The 23773-nt window shown below is 46.1% G+C and overlaps 2 protein-coding genes across 5 annotated transcripts; one reads left to right on the forward strand and one right to left on the reverse strand.

Annotated features, from left to right (window-relative positions):
* Positions 1-6833: 6833 nt before the first annotated feature.
* On the reverse strand, positions 6834-8673 carry TMEM251 (transmembrane protein 251). Of its 3 annotated transcripts, none has more exons than XM_036316154.1 (2): positions 8527-8673; positions 6834-7656 (listed from the first exon to the last, which is right to left on the reverse strand). In XM_036316154.1, the coding sequence occupies exon 2, from the start codon at positions 7638-7640 to the stop codon at positions 7245-7247; it is 396 nt and encodes a 131-aa protein (XP_036172047.1). In that variant the 5' UTR covers positions 7641-7656; positions 8527-8673; the 3' UTR covers positions 6834-7244. The 3 variants fall into 3 exon arrangements, with proteins under 3 accessions (XP_036172047.1, XP_036172042.1, XP_036172057.1); XM_036316149.1 differs by lacking the exon at positions 8527-8673 and adding an exon at positions 8111-8520; XM_036316164.1 differs by lacking the exon at positions 8527-8673 and adding an exon at positions 7833-8103.
* On the forward strand, positions 8652-11408 carry MOAP1 (modulator of apoptosis 1). Of its 2 annotated transcripts, none has more exons than XM_036316118.1 (2): positions 8652-8749; positions 9137-11408. In XM_036316118.1, exon 2 carries the CDS (start codon positions 9255-9257, stop codon positions 10320-10322), a length of 1068 nt encoding a protein of 355 aa, XP_036172011.1. In that variant the 5' UTR covers positions 8652-8749; positions 9137-9254; the 3' UTR covers positions 10323-11408. The 2 variants fall into 2 exon arrangements, with proteins under 2 accessions (XP_036172011.1, XP_036172005.1); XM_036316112.1 differs by having other exon boundaries at positions 8683-9016.
* Positions 11409-23773: the final 12365 nt, after the last annotated feature.

The following is a 23773-nucleotide window of genomic DNA, read 5'->3' on the forward strand; positions in this document are numbered from 1 at the left end:
TCCAAGCATGGAACGTGCGGATGATGTGAAGGGTGCAGGCATATCGGAGAGAACAGCCTGTTTCAAAGGAACATTGTCACAGTGAATTCTGGAAGCTAACAAAACTAACCCAGCTGTCCTTTTTCTTTTAATTAATATTTTTGTTTTAATTACTAGCAGCATAGTTTATGGTTTTGGAGACTTACATGAAAATACTTTAGTACCTCAAATGTTCCTGTAGCTTTGTAATCGTCGTACAGAAGTAACCATGAAACTCTAGGCGGGTGGCTGAGCAGGTGCCAGGACTGTCATTGACACGGATGTGACATTTCCAAACAATGGCAAGTCAAATCCCATGTGACAACAGCTGTCTGCTGTTTGTCGCTGCGTTAGAGGCCTGCCAGCAGCATCCCTTCTCTGTGATTCTTAGGGCTGTTCCTCACGAGCTTAGCAGGGTTTCTTGGGGAGGAGGGCCACCATCCTCACAGGCAGAACCGGACTGCCATGCAGTGCTTACCTGAGATGCAGAACCGCCTACTCACTGTGTTCTCGCTCCACTGTTATAGTACATAATAGAATGAGAGGATGTCAGAGTGGACATGCAATGACAATACATATAACATGCTCCTAGCAGTGGTTAGAGAAGCAGGCGCCTCATTTCTACTTTTTGTCATTAGCTATTATCATCTAACGTGTCAGGGTGTCCTTACAGAATAAAGCAACATGTAAATTTAAAAAAAAAGAAAAGAAAGTTATTGTGAAACTTTCTAAAGATTTTTACTTTCCAAAAGTCATGCTTTAAATTTAGTAAGGGCAAAACAGCCATGTTTATAGTTTTAAATGTCATTAAGTAATTCAGGACAAAAATGAACCAATCCAGACTCAAAACATAAAAAATCCACCCCCCACCCCCCATTGTGGCTCAGCAGGTGAGGAACCAAGAGGTCACCCGTTCGATACCCAGTCAGGGCACATGCCCGGTCCCTAGTGAGGGGCATGCAGGAGGCAGCTGATTGATGATGCTTCTCTCTCATCAATGTTACTATCTATCACTCTCCCTTTCTCTCTAAAAATCAACAAAAACATTTTTTTAATCCATTTCCCATCTGACTACTATTTGTCAGATTAGGGAATACAAAGTGATTTCTAAAGAAGTTAGGAAAATAAAACAAAACCAAAATAGAAAAAAAGGTTAGGAAAACTGGACTAAATATGAGGTAGGATACCATAAAAAAAGGTCAGAGGTGTTTCTAAAACCAAAGTGCCTTGCCTTGAAGAAATTGCCTCTAGCCAGTGCACTATTCTTAAACTATTAAGCAAATTTCAGTGTAGCTGCGACTTTTCCATTCTCGGGTGACCTTTGGGATCAGAATTGCTTTATTTAAAGACATGGCCCAGGAAACGGTGATTGCTAGGCAGTAAGCTTCTATTTAAATCTTTTAAAAAGTAGTTCACACTGGGGCCATTGGGAATTTACTCTGGTGCCAAAAATTCTGCTGAAGATAGAGGCCACTTGCAGAAAAACATTACTCGTTTAAATAAGTGCTTTATGGGGCCAAGGGATTGCCCTGAACGCCAGAATACTATAATGTTTGTTGTAGCTCTAAGGGGTTGTCATGACACGTGGTGCATGTTAGGTGGTTTTCTCAAGGCTCTAATCACCACTTGAAATATATGCTTGTTTGTGAATGTGGTATATGTTTTTCTCTGCATCAAGAAGGAAAACCCCGCCCTGGCCAGGTAACTCAGTTGGTTAGAGCATCTTCCTGATACACCAAGATTGAAGGTTCAGTCCCTAGTAGTCAGGGCACATACAGGAATCAACCAATGAATGCATAAATAAATGGAACAACAAACCGATGTAAGGAGAAGGATCCCAAGACAACCAACAGAACAAGAATTGTTGGCAAAAAAAAAATTGGGAGACTCATTTTAAATTTTGGCCATAAAAGAACACATCAGTCCATGCCGAAACCTGAGAGTTTGGTAACTATCTATGATCGTGTCAACAAAAAAAGTTGAATAACCAAACTTACCTAGAACATGAGACAGATTATGCTCTGCACTTAGTAGTCAATGTTAACTTTAACCTTTATTCTCCCTGGAGAGTGAACTAGATTGTTTTGCAGTCTAGTGAGAGAGGTGTTCCGGGACACTGAGCATCATTCATGCAATAAATCATTACTGAGCACCCACTGCTCCAGGCACTGGGGCAGGGGCACACAGCAGTGAACAGGCAGATCGCTCCGGAGCGCTCATGGGGTTTAGATCCTGACAAAACACATGTCATGTGATATCACATGGTAAGTGCTTCGGAGAAAAACAGGGAAGGGGGATGCTGGGTTTTCAGTGGGGTGGTGAGGGGCAGCCTCACTAAGCTGGCACTTGAGCAGAGGTCTGAAGAAGGGGCTGGAGCAGGCCAGGGCCAAGCACCCAGGCAGGCAGGACAGAGTGCCCTGGAACAGGTTTTTCTGGTGTGTTCTAGAATCAAGAAAACCAGTGTGGCTGGCGTGGAGTCCGGGGCTGAGAGTATTAGGAACTGAAGTAAAGGTCAAGGGCCGCTTATTTATGACTCTGTATGCCATGGGAAGGACTTTGGCTTCTATTCTGAGAAGGGAAACCACAGGAGGAACTTTTGAGGAGTAAGAGTTTAAAAGGATCCCTCGTCAGGGGTTTGCCAGCGATCTTGTAGGGAACTTGAGCAGATTTTGGTGGGTGGAGAGATCAGCAGCTTGGTTTTGGACATCTAATAAATATCAAGTAGGCTCAGGGGAGAGACAAGGTAGTAATATAAATGTGGGCATTTAAAGCTATGAGCCTGGATGAGATGATCAAGGGAGTAAAAAGAGAAAAGGGGGGGGGGGGTGGCAGGCCAGCATTTAGAAATCGGGCAGATCCCCAAGGAGGAACCAGCAAAGGAGACGGGAGGAGCTGGTAAGGAAGAGAAAAATATCTAGACCTAGGCTAACACATAGTGGCTACTAGCCACTGGTGGCTATTTAAATTCTAATTGAAACTTTAAACCCAGTTCCCCAGTCACTTTAGCCACATCTCAAGGGCTCATTTCACGTGGCTAGTGGCTCCTGATTGGGACAGCACAGATCAAGAACATTCCATCCTCGCTGAAGTTCTACTGGGCAGTAGTGATGAGAAGCCAACTGAAGAAAGTATCTCAAGGAGAGGGAATGTGTCAAAAACTGCTAATAAGTCATTGGAGGACTGAGACTTGACCAATGGATTCAGTTCTGTGTAAGTTACCAGTGACCACTTGACAAGAAAACAGTTTTGGTAGAGTGGGGGGCAAAAACCTGATAAATGGGATTCAGGATGGAGTTGGAATCAGAATATGCAGACACTTCATTTCCAAGCTTGGGCTCCAGCTGGCAGCTGTCTGCAGTCTACTCGCTGATGCCCAGATCCATTCCAGGCAGTGCAGGACCATGGGTGTCACCCTTGCTCATCTCCTGCTTCGTTTTCTCCGGCTGTGGGGCTGGGTCTTGTCACACCTGGAGAGCTTCAAGAAGCAGGAGTGAAGCTGTCCTCTCCCCCTCACCTTGCCACCGGACCACCCCCGCCTGTCCTATGGTCCGCAGCGTTCCTGGCTGCCTCCCCTGGATCCTGGCCTTCAGTCAGTGACTTCCTCTACAATCATAACCTCTGATTTCTCCATGGCGACACCCTGGAACTACATATACCAGCTATAAGGCTCTGGTCAGTAGGCCTCCCCCTTGTAATAATAAAGTCTATTTAAACCTTGGGGGGGGGGGGGAGGAAATATAAACACCTCTTTTAAACATCTGCAATTCAAACAGCTAGGGTGAAGTTACCGCAGAATAGTTTTTGAGGTGGTTCCAAAAATAAACACCAGATCTCGTGACAATTGAGTCTTTATGGTGCAGAAAACCCTGACTCACTTGAAGACCTGCCTCTAAAAACAGGATTGCCTGGGCTATGCCCACAGAAATGGACATGATTGGTGGAAAAGGGATCCTGACATTGTTCATATGAGCTTTGCGATGTTTATTCCCTTGGGTGATTCTAATATACAGCCACAGTTCAAGACCCCACTCACTGCCTTAGACCAAAGCAAAAATACTAATGCACGATGATTCCCCATCATGGTCTACAATTACATGGCACTTAAAAAAAAATATGTTGTAGAATTTATAATGACGGCAAATGTTTGATGCAAACATGAGTCATGTGGTATTGTGGCAAGCTTTTCTGCCAGTATTTCTGAGATTGAAAATGTTAAACCCATCCAAAAAATCCACACTAGATATTCTCAATAAAGACTTTAACAATACCCACGGTCAACGAAATATACCAGTTTCGATTATATTAGGGGTACAGTTATTCTCTTGGGCATACTTTAACGACTCCACTTCCCCAAAGAAAAACTTTTTGTTACCACTCTATTTTTCTCATACCTGGAAGCATATACTGACTGGTTAGGGATCCTAGGATGCCTGTCTCTTTCCTAAAATCTCTGATACACTTCCCTTATTTACTGTTTATCTCACTACCTAATCCTGTAGCCACTGCTTTTTTGTATTGTGATGAGAATATAAAATAAGTGACCTGCTATAATAATAGGTCTCCAATCCATCCGTTTTAACCTCCTCCTCGGTCTAATAGAGCTGGGAGATAAATTTCACCTTTTCCTCTTTCCCAAAAGAGTGCTTTGAACTCTTAAATAGTCATAGACAAAATAGTAATAATCCAACTTGGATAATTAATTCCTAAGTAATCAAAAACAGATTAACTCTGCAATCTGAAACATTTAGAAATACTGCATTACTCCTACTGTAATTATTTTAACATTTCTACTACCAAGGACATATTATCTTGAAAGACAGAGACGAGCATTTACTTACCAAATCTCAATATTAGAATGTGAAGAGAGAAAATGTACTTCAATAAAAATGAAGTCACTTTACAAGTGACCAATTCACAAACCTTGCATTATACCAAACATTTGTAAAATAAAAAGTAACAAATAATTTTCTTAAATCATTTCCAATCACTGCTTCAAGACTAATCAAATAAAACAAGAAATTGCTCAATGATTTTCCTCAAATTATGGAGAAGCAATAGATTGGGATGATAGAGCTGGAGATCTGAAGCCAGACATCCAGTTCAGTGTCCTGGCTCTTCCACTTACTTGCTGTGTGATCATGGGCAAGTTATTAATTCCTCAGATTTCCTCATTTTACTCTTCTGTAAATGGCACTAGTGCCAGTACATACCAGCCTCATAGGGCTGTCATGAAGAATGCGTATCACTCAATGCAGCGCCTGCAGCATGCATACTACACTCCTCCTTAACTTATGATGCTTACTCTCAAACCCATCATGAGTTAAAAATGTAAGCAGAAAATGCACTTACACACCTAACCCACTGGACCCCTGAGCTTGGCCTGGCCGACCTTAAACGTGCTCAGCACACTTCTATCAGCCTACATTTGGGCAAGATCATCTCACTGCTGACCAGCATCACGAGACTCTTACTGTATTATCACTAGCTTGGGAAAGATCAGAATTCAAATACAGTTCCTGCTGAATGCATGTTGCTTTAATATCATAAAGTGGAAAATTCCTGTCAAACCATGGTAAGTCAGGGACTGTCTATAATTAGTAAATAAATACTCAAAAGATACAAGTGATTGGGTTATCTGTCCTTCACAGAGACGCAGATACTTCAAACTGCCGCTTACTTTGAAGATTCTATGTACTGTAGCAGAAGATAAATCATTTCAGGAACTAGACCTATGGAGGCAGTAAAAGAAAGATTTGGGACTAATTAGAGAAGAATCTGATCTTGCTGCTTTTGAGTTGCAAAAGTACCTGCTTTATCTTTCAAGTAAGAGATTGCTATGGCAAGTGCAGCATTCCACTCGAGTCAAATCAGACTTAAAGGGTGAGACTGCTAGAAACTTTTAGGTTTCCAGTAGCCCATACAGACTGAGAAAAACCTTTCTCGATGATGCCATCTCCGTTCTTTAACTTGGCGAGGCAGGCAGCGCCCGGTGCTGGAACAGCTGTCACTTGTGAGAAGCGCTGTAGCTGTGGTTAGGAACAGGCATCCGATGCCTGGTCACAGCTCTGGCTGTGCCACCTACCAGCTGTGTGCCCTCTGGCAGGTTACTTAACTGCTCCACCGCAGTGTCCTTATCGGCAAAATCTAGGTAATGGTTAGCTCATAGGGTTGTTGCATTGAGTTAATTTATGCAAAGTTCTTAGAACAGGGCCCAACAGAGTAAGCACCCAAAAGGTTACGAAAACCTATCAGTGTGAAACATTTCCCTGGGATTAATGACATAGCTGTATAAAAATATACCTTAATCTCACCCAGAAAAAAAAATCCTAAAATCTAGTATTTCCATTTTTTAGATATCTGTATTGGTACCAGACATGAGGTAGTAAGTACAAAAGCACAGGAGGAAGTACAAGGATCACATCTTCATGCAACTAACCTCTCGCCTAAAGACCGGCCCTGAGGCTAGAAAGGAGTACCAGGATGACTTGCCAGCGTCTCTAGAGAGCTATCGCACATCTGACAGGCACTGGGACAAACATTTTCACTGAACACCTTGCTTCCATCTCCTATGTATAAGTTAGATTTCTCAACTTTCAAACATTTAGTTTCTTCCCAAGTTCTTTTTTTTAAAAAAAAAAATCAGTCGCATTAAGAATGCCCACAGCATTACCCAAAAGGAGGAATGAATTCTGTGTATCAGGACAGCAATCATCTCAATAATTTTATACTAATTTCTCACAAGCTGACAAATAGTTGGCTTACTCAGAAAAGCATGAATTGGTGTTTTAGTCTGAAGAATTTTAAAGCAAGCCAAGTAATTGTATAAAATTTAAACTTTATGACCATGTTTGGACCTTTTTACACATTAAACACAATGGAAATGTTCATGTTCATTTTTCTCCCCCCAAAGGAAAAATCTCTGAACCATCACTATGTTGCACAGTAGAATAAGGAGTTTAGGAACTTACTCAAGTTTCTAAAGAATGCAAGTAACAGACATGATTTTACTTCCAAAATCTGAAGTCATCAACATTATTTTGTTAGGACTGTGTCTCAGGCTTCACCTAAAAACCCATTAGTCAGATAAAGACAGCCCCCTAGTCACACTGTGTAAAGGGCCTCTGCCCCACCACAACTTCCTGAGATCTGTGGAAAACGGCGTCTTGTGATCAGGTCCCGCCGGCACTGGCAGTTCTGTAGTCATAAGGGGAAAATGGTGACCGAGTCTATGTGTCAATCAGCTGCAGTCTGCTGATCTGATTAGAAGCCTTGACAAATGCCTGGTGGCGATTGCAAATAACTGCCAAGCATATCGGGATAATGCAGTAGCCCACCGTTTTGGGGTCAGCTCTGGTACAAGAATATAGGAACAAAAACATCTGCAGGTAAGGTATCAGGAAAATCACCGTCCACAACCAGAACGGCAGGGAGAGTAACCGAGCCTTCAAGGAGTGTGTCCACGTGGTTCCTTCAAGCGGCTCCTCGGGGTGCTGCTGGATGTGTTCCAAGGCCAGTCTGTTGTACGTCTCATTGATTTCAAACACATAGTAAAACGCTGCTGCGCTTGCTAGCAGATACAATCCCACTCCAATCCATCCCATCCGCTGGCGAAAATTCATCATTCTCCATGCTCTGTGCCTTCAAATTAAAGAAGAAAAAAAAAGAAAATACAGTTAGGGTCTAGGAATGCTGTCAGGGCAACTATTCCAAATGTACTTACTTTATTTCCGACGACTTCTAAAATACCCCGTTACTACATTTACGGTTTAATATAAATTAAAATTGCATTTTATTAAGACATGTAAACAACTTACAGGTGGTTTTACGTAATAGTCCCGAGGAAGTACAAGACGTTTCAGTGTTTAGGGAGTCTGGTTTTAGGTGAATCCCACAGAATAGGTCACTACCTATGGCTTAAATGGGTCCTTCCATTAAAGAACTGGAACCGAAGCGGTTTCCCACGGAACCTTCCATTATTTACAGTGCAAACACTTTCGGACTTAACAGGACTGCTTCAGAGCGAGCACCTGGTTCTACGCGTCAGACCAATGTCGGGGCCAAGTCAGACAGTAAGCACGTCTTCAACACTTACAAGGGTCCCGAGAATCGTGCTGTTCCCACGGCAAGCGTTAGAGAGTCACTCAGCTCTGAATACTCGGGTGGCTTTGGCATGACAGAGGGAGCCGCCGTGAAAGAAACCCCCGGCGTCACCGGCTGGGGCACGGGGACCACGACCCGCCCGGAGCACGAGCTGGCTATGATTAAGCTCGGCGTTCTACTGCGCGGGTCACGCGGCGGCCGGCCCCTGAGCCCCCAGCGCTGTCACCGGCCCCGCCGGAGACTCCCTAGCCGGCCCCGCCCCCTGTCACGCTGCGGCGCCCGCCGCCGCGACCAGGGCTGCGCGCGCGGCGCCAGGCCCGGGACTCTCCGTCTTGCAGCGCCGGGAGCCCAGGGCCGGGCAGCCGCCAGCGGCCGACCCTGCAGAGCTGGGCAGGCGCCGGATCTCACCTTCCTGTCCGGGTTGGCCCGCCCGCTCGCCGTCCCGGATGCTGCCACAGTCGGGGCTTCCGGCTCGTCCCGGAAGCGCGCCCGCCCCGCCTTGAAAGGCCCGCCCTTAAGAGACGTCAGGGTGCGTCACCCCGCGGCACCGCCTCCCCCGGCACGCCCCAAGCAGCTCCTGTCGGGACCCGGGCTGAGGCTGCGGCAGCTGCGTGCAAGTGCGTCTGTGCAGGTGGGTGGCCGCGTCGGCCTCTCCCCGGTGCCTCGCTCGCGACTTTGGTCGCCTCATCGCTCCTCTCGGCGGAGAGAACCGCAGAGCCCAGGCGGTCCGCCATCCCCCCCCCCCCCGACCCGCGTCGCGCCTCTGCACAACCCCTCTGCTGTGCCCGCTCCTCGGGGCTGGCCTCCTGGGCAGCGTCGGGAGCCGGCCCTGGCGCCTCGGCCGCTGCCGGGGCACGCAGGCATGGACCGCTAGGTGACGGCGGGGCGCCCGAGGAGGGTAAGATGGCTGCTTGCCGCAGTGGGGCCGCCTGGCGTCGCCCGCCGGTTGGGGTGCGCGGGGCTCTCCGGGCCCGGGGTCCGTGACACCTTCGCTGACCTGACTGCTTTGTCCTCGCAGGACCTGGCACTCGGGACGGTGACGGGACTTAAACGGGCTACCGCGGAGGAGGACTGCGAACCGCGGCGGCATCCCGGTCCCCAGCACATTGGAGCGGAAGCACATTGCCCGGGGCACCATGACGCTGAGGCTCTTGGAGGACTGGTGCAGGGGGATGGACATGAGCCCTCGGAAGGCGCTGTTGATTGCCGGCATCCCCCAGACCTGCCTTGTGGCCGAGATCGAGGAGGCGCTGCGCGCCGGGCTGGCTCCCTTGGGCGAGCACCGCCTGCTCGGGAGGATGTTCCGGAGGGACGAGAACAGGACCGTAGCCTTAGTCGGGCTCACGGAGGAGACGAGCTTTGCCCTGGTCCCCAAGGAGATCCCTGGGAAGGGGGGTAACTGGAGGGTGATCTTTAAGCCCCCTGACCCAGACAACGAATTTTTAAGCAGATTAACGGCCTTCTTAGAAGGAGAGGGCATGACCTTGGCTGAGCTGACCAGAGCTTTTGGGTATGGAAACGACCCCTTTGACCTAGACCAGAACATGATCCCAGAAGTGCGGGCCCCCATGCTGGCCCAGGCGTTAGACGAGGCCCTTCAGCCAGCCTTGCAGTACGTGAACTACAAAAAGCTGAGGGTGTTCTCGGGCGGCGATCCTCCAGGGCCCGAAGAAGAAAACTTTGAATCCTGGCTGTTCCATACCACCCAGATGATGAAGACCTGGCAGGTGTCGGATGCCGAGAAGAGAAGGCGGTTGCTAGAGAGCCTTAGAAGCCCAGCCTATGATGTCATCCGTGTCCTCAAGATAAGCAACCCTTTAATTACGGTCCCCGAATGCCTGAAGGCTCTTGAGCAGGTTTTTGGGGTTATTGATAATCCTAGGGAGTTGCAGGTCCGATACCTGAGGACTTACCAGAAGGAGGGAGAAAAGTTGTCTGCTTACGTACTCCGGTTGGAGCCGCTGTTACAGAAACTGGTGGAGAGAGGGGCAGTGGAGAGAGAAGTGGTGAATCAGGCCCGCGTAGACCAGATCCTTGCCGGAGCTGGGGACAAAACACTGCGCCGGCGGCTGCCTCTGCCCGAGGATGGCTCAACCCCTGGCTTGTTCGAGCTACTGGAGCTGATAAAGGATGAAGAGGCAACGGAGGCAGAGGAAGAGGAGGCCCTTCTCCAGGCAGAATTATTAGAGGGACATTTCACCTGAATCTTAGGGGACTAGAAAAGGGACAGTGACAGTGAGCAGAGCATGGAGGTAGAATAATCCATATACTACAGTGGTAGACATTCACCCAGCCCTACCTTGTGATGCCAAGTAACTCATTTTTGCACAGTTCTCAGTACAAATCCATTGTCATTTGTGTGCCTACTTAAGGTCTCCTAAGTGTATCATTGACTAGGAAGACTAGTTCTGCACTGGTATTTATATATTTAAATTCATTCTGGTGAGTTTTTTATCATACAAAACTGGACAATAGTTTGTCACTGCATATGTGCACTGCTCAAAACTACAAAGTTCTATCACTGCATATGTGCACTGCTCAAAACTACAAAGTTCTATCACTGCATATGTGCACTGCTCAAAACTACAAAGTTCTATCACTGCATATGTGCACTGCTCAGAACTGTACAAAATTCTATCACTGCATATGTGCACTGCTCAAAACCACAAGTTGCCGTAACCAGTTTGGCTCAGTGGATAGAGGTCGGCCTGCGGACTGAAGGGTCCCACGTTCGATTCTGGTCAAGGGCATGTACCTTGGTTGTGGGCACATCCCCAGTAGGGAGTGTGCAAGAGGCAGCTGATCCATGTTTCTCTCTAGTGGTGTTTCTCTCTATCCCTCTTCCTTCCTCTCTGTAAAAAATCAATAAAAAAAAATATATTTAAAAAACAAAAAAAAACACCACAAAGTTCTGTCACTGCATATGTGCACTGCTCTGAGGAAGGCAGGGGTAAGACCTGATCTTACAGAGATGTCAGCTTGTGTGGTAGCAGGTGCAAGTGTAGCATGTCAAATGTGATTATGTATCAGCTTGTAGGTGTCTGTTGCCCTCCCTTTATCATGATTGTGAACAGTGGTTAAGATATTTTCTGTGTGAACCAGAATTTTGTTGATTCTGTGCAATCAAAACAAGAGACAGAACTGAATGCTGAGGTTAACTTTGCAGCTTCCGTCTCTAACCTCAGGTTCCTGATGTGCATCATCATACATCTAGTTCTGAATATCATTTTAATAGGTATTATAAAATTATAAGTATGACCTTATAAAATAAAGGAATGCTGATAAAATGACCTCTTTTATCTGTTTGGTTTATATCAAATTTCCAAAAGAAATTTCAAAAGTGTGAATCTGAAAACCATTTAGTCCTTAAGTGAGATTGCTGAAGGGAGCTCCTGAAGCACATGGAATGAAACAGGACAGTACACAAATTAGTGCACATAGCAGGTGAGTACACTGATGCATCAGTGCATTGGTTTGAATGGTTTCCCAGCTGATAAGTACAGGGACAAGATTTACAATCAGGCTGTCTATTTCTAGAGTCCTTGCTCTTAATCTATTCTATGCTGCCTGGTTAAATATTCATAGACGCCTATAAGAAACACTATCATTGCTCCTGTTTTATTTAGTTAGTTTTTTGGTTAATCCTCACCCAAGGATATTTTTCCATTGACTTTAGAGAGAATGGAAAGGGTTGGGGGAGAAAGAGAAATATCAATGTGAGAGAGACACATCGATTGGTTGCCTGCAACCCAGGTACATGCTCTTGACCAGGAATTGAAACCGAGACCCTTCGGTTCATGGACCGATGCTCTAACCACTGAGCAACTGCCGAGCACATTGCCCTTGTTTTACAGATGAAAGGCTTGAGGCTCAGAAAGCCTCAGAGTTAAGGGCAAGGGCGCAAAGGGGCATAATCTAATTCCCAATAGCTTTAAAAAAAAAATAAATATATATATATACATATATATATATATTTTTTCTTTTTTTTAAATAATATTTTCTTTGATTTTTAGAGAGAGAGGAAAGGAGAGAAAAAGATAAACATCCATGTGGGAGTAGCACATGTGAGAGGGGAACGTTGATTGACAACTTGGGCATGTGCTCTGATGGGGAATGGAACCCGCAACCTTTCAGTGCACAGGACAAGGCCCAACCAACTGAGCCCCACCTGCCAGGGCCTGAGAGCTTTGCTTAAGGTGCTCTGACATGTGCATTTGGTAAACACTACATCATTGTCAAACATCAAAAATGGCAGTTGTGTTTATGAAGTCATGTGGAGTAATAAAAAAAAAGTTCTTTAAAAGCTACGTTTTGCCTGGCTGGCATGGCTCAGTGGCTGAGCGTTGACCTGTGAACCAGGAGGTCACAGTTCAATTCGGGTTTGTGGGCTCAATCCCCAGTGGGGGGCATGTAGGAGGCAACCGATCAATGATTCTCTCTCATCATTGATGTTTCTCTCTCTCCCTCTCCCTCTCCCTCTCTGAAATCAATAAAAAAATATATTTTTCAACATGAATGACAAAACCCTGAAATACTCTAATTAGTTGTGCTGAGATGATGGGATTATAAGGCTGAGTTAGTTTTTTTAACAAATAAATATGCAAAGGAGGTAGGTGCTCAAGAAGGAAGTTGGCATTTTAAAGGATACAGGAACCAGCCTGAAAGAGTTCCCACTGGTGAAGCAACAAATTTGAGCAATGAAATTGAATTATAACTCAAAATTGTATTTTAACCTAAATTATAAAACAAATGTCTACAATTTCACGCTGAATGAATGACTTTTCTGTAAGTCTAAATCTATTCTAATATAAAATACTCATTGAAATACATACATAGATACTTACATGCATACATAAGCAAGCAAATAATAAATGACCTGGGATGTTAGCCAGTGAAATAAGTGACTAGAGAGTGAAAAACTAGAGGGTCTCCTTTTTCCTAAAAACGGGTTATTAATTAAAACACACACACACACACACACACACACACACACACACACACACACATGCTTATTCATCTAAACACCACTAGGTGGCGGTAGGCACTCAGGCCTCCGCCAGACAAAGCAGGGAAAAGGATTATTTCTTATATAAATGGCATCATACCTGCCCCTCCTCAAAAACTGGAAAACTTCTTAAGTCTTTATGTGGAAAAATACTGAAGTACTCGCTCGATGTTGAACAGTGACTTCCTCTTTAGGTCCCTGACATTTCTAGAATCTTCTAATCAGCTTGTCAGAGAAGCCTGGCCTTGGTAAATTGACTGGTCTGTCTATACAAGTGAGAACATTCTTTTTTAAAATATATATATATTTTTTTATTGATTTCAGGGAAGAAGAAAGTAGGAGAGAGATAAAAATACCAATGATGAGAGAGAACCATTGATCAGCTGCCTCCTGCACACCCCACACTGGGGATCAAGCCCGCAACCTGGGCATGTGCCCTGACCAGGAGTCAAATCCTGACCTCCTGGTTCAGAGGTCAACGCTCAACCACTGAGCCACGGTGGTTGGGCCAAGTGAGAACATTGTTAACCATTCCATTTCACTCCCACCCAGAGCATTTCATAACACTGAAAACTAGATGGTCTCGCTCAACTTCTGAAAGTCTGTTATTCCAAAGAAATGACATTTAGGTCAAAAGTACTCTTTAGGGGGGCAGGAGTGGTGGTGGGGCGGGGGCGCATCAATTGGGGAAAGGGGAGACATGTAATATTTTAAACAATTAAAAAATAATGATAAAAAAATAAAAAATACTCTTTAGCTGTTACAGGTTTCCCACACACTCTCCTGCCTCTGCTACCAGCAAGCCTAACTCTGCTTTTAGAGGTGTTCATTTTTTTATGTATACATGGGTTACCATATGAACTGGACCAATTAATTAAATAGTTTGATTCACCCTAGCCAGTCTGGCTCAGTGGTTGAGCGTCCACCTATGAACCAGGAGGTCATGGTTCAATTCCCCATCAGGGCACATGCCCCATTGTGGGCTCGATCCCCAGTAGGGGTCATGGAGGAGGCAGCCAATCAATAGTTCTCTCTCATCATTGATGTTTCTATCTCTCTCTCCCTCTCCCTTCCTCTCTGAATTCAATAAATAATATATATTAAAAAATAATTTAATTCAGTGAGAGGTAAGTTGAGAGTCAAAAGGCTGTGGTCTAAAATAATAGAATATCACAGATGAGCCAAGTGAGGCTCAGAGAAAGAGAGTGGCTTGCTCAAGTACACACAGCCAGTTAGTGACAGATCAAACTTGAACCCCTGTGCGAGAGGGCACAGGCCGGGCTGAGGGACCCCCCCTCCCCACCCGAGTGCACAAATTTTTGTGCACTGGGCCTCTAGTATATAATAATCAGCATGGCTATCATTTGTTAAACTCTTCCTATGTGCCAGGCATGTTGCTAAATGCTTTCCCTATATTACCTCATTTAATTTTAACTGCAGGCCCTTTTGCATGTATTACTATTCCTGATTTCAAGTAAGGAAGCAGACCTTTGGCTAGGTAAACTGTCCTGCCCAGAGTCACACAGCTAGAAGAGACAAAGAGCTGTCTGGTTCCAGGGCCAGTGCCTTAACCACTGTGCCAGACGGCCTCCAAGAGTGTCTTGGCTCTGAACCAAACCACTTCAACAGTGGGTCTGCCAGTTTCTGACTGTATAACCTGTGAGCCATTGCCCACTCTCTCCCTCCAAAATTAAAGAATAACACAACCCGGATTATGCTGCCACGGAGACCACACTGTCGGCCCCCACCCAGCAACCATAGCCCTCTTCCTCCTTTGTATCTAAAGCCAGATTTGTTCTCCCACTTTACAGAACTGTGAATTTCAGGGGAAACCCAGCCTTCCCCAGCCCCTGCCGGAAGTGGGGCGGGGGCGTAAATCTTAATTAATTTAAGATGATTCTGTACCCTTTGCCAAGTCACTTGTTGGAGGCATGGGCAAATTACACAATTCTAGCCAGTGAAATATGAGCTTCTGTTTTCCATCTTTATTTATGTGTGGCTCTGCTGCCAGAATGCCTCAGTTCAGATTCCAGCCTCCCCATTCAAACTCTGTGTCTTCCCACAAGTTATTAACCCTTCCTGGGCTTCGGTTTCCTCAGCAGAAAGCGGGGTGATAATGGCTCTTCTTGTAGGGTCATCACGAAGACCAAGAGAATGAATCATGTGAAGTGTGGAGAACTGTACCTGCTACCTGCTAAGTATTCAACAAGCAGCTGTTGTGTTTGTGCTTTATTGCTGCCCAGCAAATTACCCCAAAACTTGGTGACTGAAAACAGTCGTTATCCCTCAGTTTCTGTGGACCAGGAATCTGGGAGCGACTTCACCGAGAGGTCCTGGCTCCCCGATAGACCGCAACCGAGGTGCTGCCCAGGGCTGTGGCCATCTTTTGGAGATCTTCTCCCAAAGCTCACCCCCGGGGCCTCTCCACGGGGCTGCCTCATGGCAGGGAGCTGACCTCCACCAGAAGCAAGCGATCCAAGAGAAAGTGAGTGGACACCCAAGACGGAAGCCACAGTCTTTTTATAATCTTATCTCAAAAGTGGCACCCCACCAGGCCAGAGTGGCTCAGTGGTTGAGCGTAGACCTATGAACCAGAAGGTCCCGGTTTAATTCCTGGTCAGGGCACATGCCCAGGTTGCGGGCTTGATCCCCAGTAGGGGGCGTGCAGGAGGCAGCTGATCAATGATTCTCAATGTTTCCATCTCTCCTCCCTTCCTCTCTGAAATCAATTAAATATATATGTATGTATTTTTTAAATGGCACTCTATTACTTCTGTCATATTTTATTCATTAGAAGCAAGTCAAGGGAAGGCCACCAGGGTGTGACTCCAGGAGGTGAGAATCTTTGGGAGCTGAGAGGCTGCCCAGACCAGCTATTTTTTTTTTTTTTAACATGTAAAGAGAGCATGTCTATAGTTTTGTTACTTCCACTTGATATTTAAGTAATAAATTTTTTCTCTTCAAGTTAAAAGAAAAAAAAAATCGTCCGTTACATTCGTGGTCACTAACTCTTCCACGTGTCAGAGTAGTAAACACACGGTTGCTTCGTCCACTCCGCAGGCTGCCACGGGCCCTCACAGGCTTTACAACCAGCACCTTCCAGCTTTTTGGGGCGCAGGCACAGTCACCTCCTCAGTCTCCCTCGACCCCAAGCAGCAAATGCCCAGCGGCTTCCCAGTTCCGATTCCCTTCTGATCTCACCTCCCTCCCATTTGAGGGCCCTTGAAGAAGCAATAACCCACAGGCCCCTAACACGCCCATCCTCCTGGGTGTGGGGAGAAGACTTACCCTGCACCATCCAGCTTCTTGCTTCTCAGGAACTATGCCTTCAGTATGCAACCAAAGCTTTTAAAGTGAGCCTTTCTTAATCTGAGTAACCGAATAATCTGATGAGCAGAGTGGATCCAGAGACATGGGAGCATGGAATAGAGTGCGGGGTCTCGGAGGGAAGGAGGCGGAGGGTGGGTGGGCGGGAGGTAAGGAACCAAGGACCTTGTATGCACACTTGCATGGCCCATGGACACAGACAATCGGGCGGTGAGGGCCTGAGGTGGGGGTTGGGGGTGGCCCGAGAGGGTCAATGGTGGGAAAAGGGGGACATACGTGATACTTTCAACAATAAGGAATTATTTTTAAAAATAAATAAATAAATATGGGGAAAAATAATGAAGTGTGCCTTTCTTTTTAAAAAAATATTTTTATTGATTTCAGAGAGGAAGGGAAAGAAATAGAGAGATAGAAACATCAATGATGCAATAGAATCACTGATCTGCTGCCTCCTGCACGCCCCCTACTGGGGGGATTTAGCCCACAACCCAGGCATGTGCCCCCATTCGGAATCGAACCCGGGACCCTTCAGTCCGTAGGCCGATGCTCTATCCACCGAGCCAAACTGGCTAGAGCGTGTGCCTTTCTTTGATCTAATGAATGCCATTCATAGAAATGTATTCTAATAAGGATGTTCACAAAGAGTGGGCTAAAGAGTTTTCCTTGCAATACTATTTGTCATTGTGTGTGGGGGGGGCGGGGGGGCGGGGGGACTTTATCAACTCCGAATAATAAGGGATAGGTTGAGTAAATTATGCCATGTATAAACTTTGTAGCCATTGCAACAAAACTGTATTGGGTGAAACAATGTGCAATTGCCGTTTTTGTAGGTTAAAACTACAAAAATTTCATATGGTAATTTCATATGGTAATTTCATATGGTTCAACCTAATAGGAGGATAGCTTTTGGCATATAAGTAGGTTTCCAAACTACTGAGTGAAAACAGCAGAGTACCGCAGCATTTATGGGACAATCTCATTTTTCTATTGACAAATGCCCATAATTATATTTGTAAAGAAAGAAGTCTGGAAAAGCATACGCCAGATGCGAACCGTAGTTATCTTTGGTGGTAGAATTATGAGCAATTTTATCCTTTTTTAAAAATATTGAAGTTTCTGCTCTTCTCCAATGAATACTTCCTATTGGTACAATATTCACAGATTCTCAAATAAAACAATCAATCAGAGATCAATTCAAGAGGCACACCCTAGTCTCCTACTTTTTATTAGTCATTTGTAATTCATTACACAGTCAGGTGCCAAGCAGCTTCTCCACAGAGAGCCAGTGTCCCCGCCCGGGCCAGCGGGAGGGGATTCATCCTACACGAGGACAGTGGCCCAGCCTGGGATGCTCAAAAGACAGACTTTTTTCTCTAAGTGACTGATCCTATTTGACTTTAGTCGGGACCAGAGCAACTGCGGAAATGTGCTCACTCCCCAGGAGGTCTGCTTAGACACGTGTCTTTCTCTCCAGCACCCATTCTGCCTTCTTCCAGCAAAACCCCGGTTCTTACTTGAGGGTCCTCTCACCCCGGGCTTGGCCACCGTGTGGGCTGGATTGATGACCTAAGCTAAGGGATTCAGTGAGTCCCCAGGTGGGCCTGAGACCGATCAGAGCTGCTGAAGCCTGAGCCCCATGTCCTAAGCTCCCTCTTCCAACCTTTCTGCGGAATTTTAAATTGTTATAGCTTTATGCCCTGGCCAGTGTGGCTCAGTTGGTTGGGCGTCCTCCCATGCACCAAAAGGTTGCCAGCTCGATTCCCGGTGAGGGCCCATGCCCGGGTTTCAAACTCAACACCTGGCAGGGGATGTGCATGAGACAGCCGATTGATGTTTCTCTCTCTCTCCCTCTCCTTTCCTTTTCAGTCCCGGGTCCTGGCTAGGCCTTCCCTGACTCTAGTGCCTTGCGCATCTTTCAGAAGCTCTGTGAAGGGTGCAGGTTTGCTTTCCATTTCCCCTATCTTCGGGGGTTTACGGTGTAGCTTCTTCTGCTCTCCTGGGGTCAGTGCCATTCCTTCAGAGCTTCTCCATAGACCAAAAACGTGTTGTCAACTTGGCGTGGTCTGAATGTTCGTCTTCCCCGACCAAACATTTTATACATGTTGATGTCCTCACCCAAAAAGCTGGCGGTGTGAGGAGGTGGTGCCCTTGGGAGGCAATCAGATCCTAAGGGTAGAGCCCTCATGAGTGGGGTGGGTGCCCTGGTAAAAGGGACCCCAGCGAGATCCCTAGCCCCTTCCGCCATGTAAGGATATGGGAAGTCTCTGCCGAGAAGAGGCCCCTCTCCCAGTCACACTGACAGCCTGTCCTTGGACTTCCAGCAGCAGGACTTGGGAAGTAGGCTCCTGTTTATCAGCCACCCAGTCCGTGGCGTTTGGCTGTGCTTCCCCAGCAGGCTAAGACACCTCTATTTTCAACGGTCGATGCAACCCCCTTCTCGTCTGGTAGGCGTACACTTGCTTTAGCTCTTGACTGTCATTTTGGATGAGTTTCAGGTGGAAACAGAGATAAACATGTATGTTTAACAGACAGTGTTTAACCAAGTATCTCTCCACTGTGTTAAATATTTTCACAAATAGCTGTATTGCTTCTTCCATTTATTACAATATTTTATGCATGTTTTCAAAATAGTCCCATACTAAGGGCAAGCAGGCAGGCCACTAGAAATCGCACTGCTTACCTAAAAGCAATGGTCAAAATTCGAGTCTACCATACAATATTTTTAAAGCATATCCCAAACATATGGCATTTGTCTGTACGTACTTCTGTACCTACCTCTTAAAAAATACCCCTGTTGCCCTCAACGGTGTGTTCAGTGGTTAGAGCGTCAGCTGAAGGGTTTGATTCTGGTCAAGGGCACGTACCTGGTTTGCAATTCGGATTCCTGGCCCCGGTCAGGGCACTCAGGAGGCACCCAACAGATGTGTCTGTCTTACATCTCTCTCTCTCTCTCTCTCTCTCTCTCTCTCTCTCTCTCTCTCTCTCTCCCCCCCCCCCCCCCACTTTCCACTCTCTCTAAAATATAAAAGGAAAAGATATCTTCAGGTGAGGATTAACAATAGCAAAAAAATAGCCCTGTTCACAATCAACATCGAGGTAACACCCTCCACCAGCCAAAAGATTATGACTCACTGAGGCTTCGGTAATAGTTAGGGGTTTTCAGCAATACAGTATTTTTAAATTAAGGTTAAAAAAAAAAAAAAAAAGCCCTGTTCTTATAATGCCTATATCCCACCTGGTAAAATTGTCAATAACGACTTGAGATCATCTGATACCAGTCCATCTTCTACTCCCCTGACTATCTCAGACTACCTTTTACAGTTGGTTTATGGGAATCAGCATCCAAGCAGGAGGCATGGCGGAAGATTTCCAAGAAGCAGCCCTTCCTGGAAAACAACAGACCCTGTCACCATGGCAGCAACGTCCGACGCCACACGGCAGCGGTGTCGTCTCTGGTCCGGAATGGCCTGGGATGCTGCCTCTGGTTCCGGCCCAAGTTCTAATGTCGGGTCTCAAGCCAGTTCTGTGAGATGCCCAAGAGCCTTTGGTAACTTCCTTTTCAGCTTCCCCCGGCCAGACTCAGCTTCTGTTGCTTGCAACTAAGAGCCCTGAATGAGATGCAGCATTGTAACTGCTCTCTGGCCTTACGCGTGGCCTGGTGGTCACGGGCGTCGTGTCTCTCAGTGTCAAGCCCACCCCTCTACCTGCTCTGAGGCTGGGACTGGGAAAACCACATCCGGACTCCTTGGCCAACCCAACTAGAGAAAGACAGGGGGGAGGAGGGAAGGGACCTCTTTCCTGCTGCGTGACGTCCTGCCCATGTTGTCTTGGCAACAGCGGTCAGTTCTAGCTCCAGATCCTTGGGCACCTCCATACATGCTCCCTTGTGCCCTCTCACATGTACCAGCCGTGGCCGGGCAGTGCCCCTTCCTCAGAGGTGTCTTCCCGAAGGGTTGATGGGTGACTGGGTCACCTCCAATGACTGTCCCAGGTTGGGGGCCTCCGATTGTGAGGTCTCCTCCCATCCTGCCTTTCAAGGAGGCGGCTACACACTGAGTAGTCACAGCAGGACAGAACGATCTTGTGGTGTCGCTGGGTGTTGTCCCTGCTGGGCAGTCCCTGTGAGAACCTGACTCGTCTTCTGTGCGGGGGACAAAGGCGTCTGTATGTAGAGTCTCTGGGTGGAAGCTGGCGACGTTCCAGCACAGCCCGGGGCTCTCAGTGCCTCACAAGCAGTCCTGGCGCCCTCCCCTCCCCGCACCCCCCAATGCCTCCGCACAAAAGCCCTCCTCTCTCTCTTTTTGTCCTGGCGGCCCTGATGGGCCAATAAAAGTGGACACAACATCATTACCCATTGAACAATGGCTTCCCTGGCTCCCAGGGCTGGAAGGTCTCATTCTCCATCTGCCTTGGGGAAGGGAAGGGAAGGGCAGGGCAGGGCAGGGAAGGGAAGGGAAGGGAAGGGAAGGGAAGGGAAGGGAAGGGAAGAGAAGGAAGAAGTACTGGGAATATTTGCACAGGTGTATGTGTGCCCTAACTGGATTGGGTTGAATCCTTCCAAGGCAGGGAAAAAGGGAGAAAAATAAAGCTGTTGAATTTCCATATTTAAAAGGCTCATGAGCTCCCTCAGCTTTTACACTAAAATAAACTTAAAACTACAAACAGAAAGTCATGTACTTCAAATTAACCACCTTCAATCAACGTGATGGATGAGGTTTTACTGCAACCGAGTCACTGGTGTGTGGTTTAATGTGGGAAAGGTGTATTTTCAACTTTTTTTTTTTTTAAATAATGGACCATTATTTGCGTCACTGACATTATTCTTGTGTTTCAAAATAATAAACTCCTTTTGAAGCACCTATCCACTTTTTAATGAGCCAAATAATTTAATCATGCATCCCCAAAATATAATACAGAAGACAACCCAGTGATCCCACTTCTAGGAATATATCCCAAGAAAACAGAAACACCAATCAGAAAGGATATATGTACCCCTATGTTCATAGCAGCACAATTTACCATAGCTAAGATCTAGAAACAGCCTAAGTGCCCATCAGCAGAATGAATGGATTAGAAAACTATGGTACATCTACACAATGGAATACTATGCTGCTATAAAAAAGAAGGAATTCTTACCATTTGCAACGGCATGGATGGAACTGGAGAGCATTATGCTAAGTGAAATAAGCCAGTCAATGAAGGAAAAATACCACATGATCTCACTCATGTATGGATAATAAAGACCATTATAAACTGATGAACAAAAATAGATACAGAGGCAGAGCAGCATCGAACAGACTGTCAAACTACAGCGGGAAGGCTGGGGAGGGTTGTGGGGCAGGAGGTGGGGGGTAAGAGATCAACCAAAGGACATGTATGCATGCATATAAGCATAACCAATGGATGCAAGCCACTGGGGGGTAGGAGAGGCCGGGGGAATGTCAAGGGGGGGAAAAAAGGAGACATATATAATACTCTTTGTAATACTTTAAGCAATAAAAAAAATACAGAAGACATTTAAGAGTATTTCATGAAACTTCTTCTTTTATTAAAAAAAAACTTTATTATTGAAAGTTAATGAAATGTCTTATTGTTTGTTTCTACCACACTTCCTGCTGATCCGTACTGTCGCGAGTTGGATGGGAGGAAGTGGGAGCTGTGGAATCCCTCGTCCCTGAGGACCACACAGTTCTGTTGCCATGGCGCTCTACTTGGCCTCTGGCGAAGCATTTGCCTTTGGTGACACTGCACACGGATTCTCTGCCATGAGCATGACCTTAATCCTAATGGAAAAGCAGGTTTGAAAATTGTGAAACGGCATTTGGTTCCGGAGTGGTCATCCAGATGGTCCATGAATGAAAACAGAACACCTAAGACTCCTGATGGAACCCATAGGCCCCCGGAATGTGCCCACCCACCCACTCTGAAAACTACCACGGGGGACAGGGTTAGAAAGAAAAGGGGCCTGCATGTGTCCACTGCTGACCTGCGGAAACAGCTTGGGAAGACTCCAATAGATGGACGGAGGGAGGGGTGAGTTTCCAGGGACAAGTGTAGACACCTCATACACTCGAGGAAGAGGTGGCCTCCTCCAGGAAGCCAGGTTAGTCCTGGCCAGAGTGGGGCTCCTTCTGGGAGTTAGCAACATCAGATTGCCTTTCCTCGGTGCTCCCTTGCAAACTTCTCAAAAAAGGTTAAAAATGAGTACAGTCTGAAAAAATAACAACGGACAATACTTAGCTCTGGAAAGCAGGAAGGAAGTAGCCAGGGAACTGTATGGAGTGCTAACGCCAGCATGTATGATGTACTTTAGAATTCATTTTGTTATGTAATAAGGAGTGCCGCCGTGCTCTAAGGCCAACAGAGCAAACGGCAGCTGCGTATCTTGGGTTTCCTGGCTCATTCCCAAGTCTGTTCTTTTGGTGAAGTGCTGTCTCCCCTGGCTATAAGTGTCAGGTTCATCACAGAACATTCAGGAAACACAGTAGAATGGGTAGGAACCAAAGAAATTCCCACACTCAGAGACAACCATCATCGAGTTTTTTAAAGAATTAGTTGATTCCCTGTCACAGCACATGGCAAATAAAACAGAGTAGCATTAGTACTTAAAGTATTTTTCACAGCAATGATGCAAAATTCGTAATCGCTGTAGATCTTTGACTATTTAATATCTCTTAATTTTTTAAATTTTTCAATTACCGTTTACATTCAATATTATCCTGTATTAGTTTCCGATGTACTGGATAGTGGTTAGACAAACATGTACTTTCACCATTAACTTTTGGAAATCTTTCTCCCTACTTCTTTTTGAGATATAAATTTCCTTTCCTGGGAACAGCTGTAAGCACGCCACGAGGGCAATTCAGTCGTTATTTTTCTTATTCAAGCAACAGTAGGACATAAGCATTTCCCCATCTTTCAGTAAAGACCACGTGAACGCCCTAGCTGGTCTGGCTCAGTGGATAGAGCGTCAGCCTGAGGGCTGAAAGGTCCCAGGTCAGGGGCACAAGTCTGGGTTGAGGCCTCAATCCCCAGTGGGGGGTGTGCAAGAGGCAGCCAATCAATTATTATCTCTCATCATTGATGTTTCTCTCTCTCTCTCTCTCTCTCCCTTTCTCTCTCTCTCTCTCTCTTCCTCTCCCTTCCTCTCTGAAATCAATAAAAATATATTTTGAAAAAAGACCAGGTGAACATATATTTTGTGGAGAGGTGGAAGAGGATAAAGGGGGTCAATTATATAGTGAGAGGAGACTTGACTTACGAGGTGAACACATAATGCAATATACAGATGATGTGTCATAAATTGTACACTTGAAACCTATA

This window comes from Myotis myotis, unplaced genomic scaffold, assembly GCF_014108235.1.
Source record: "Myotis myotis isolate mMyoMyo1 unplaced genomic scaffold, mMyoMyo1.p scaffold_m19_p_1, whole genome shotgun sequence".
In the NCBI taxonomy this organism is placed as follows: Eukaryota; Metazoa; Chordata; class Mammalia; order Chiroptera; family Vespertilionidae; genus Myotis; species Myotis myotis.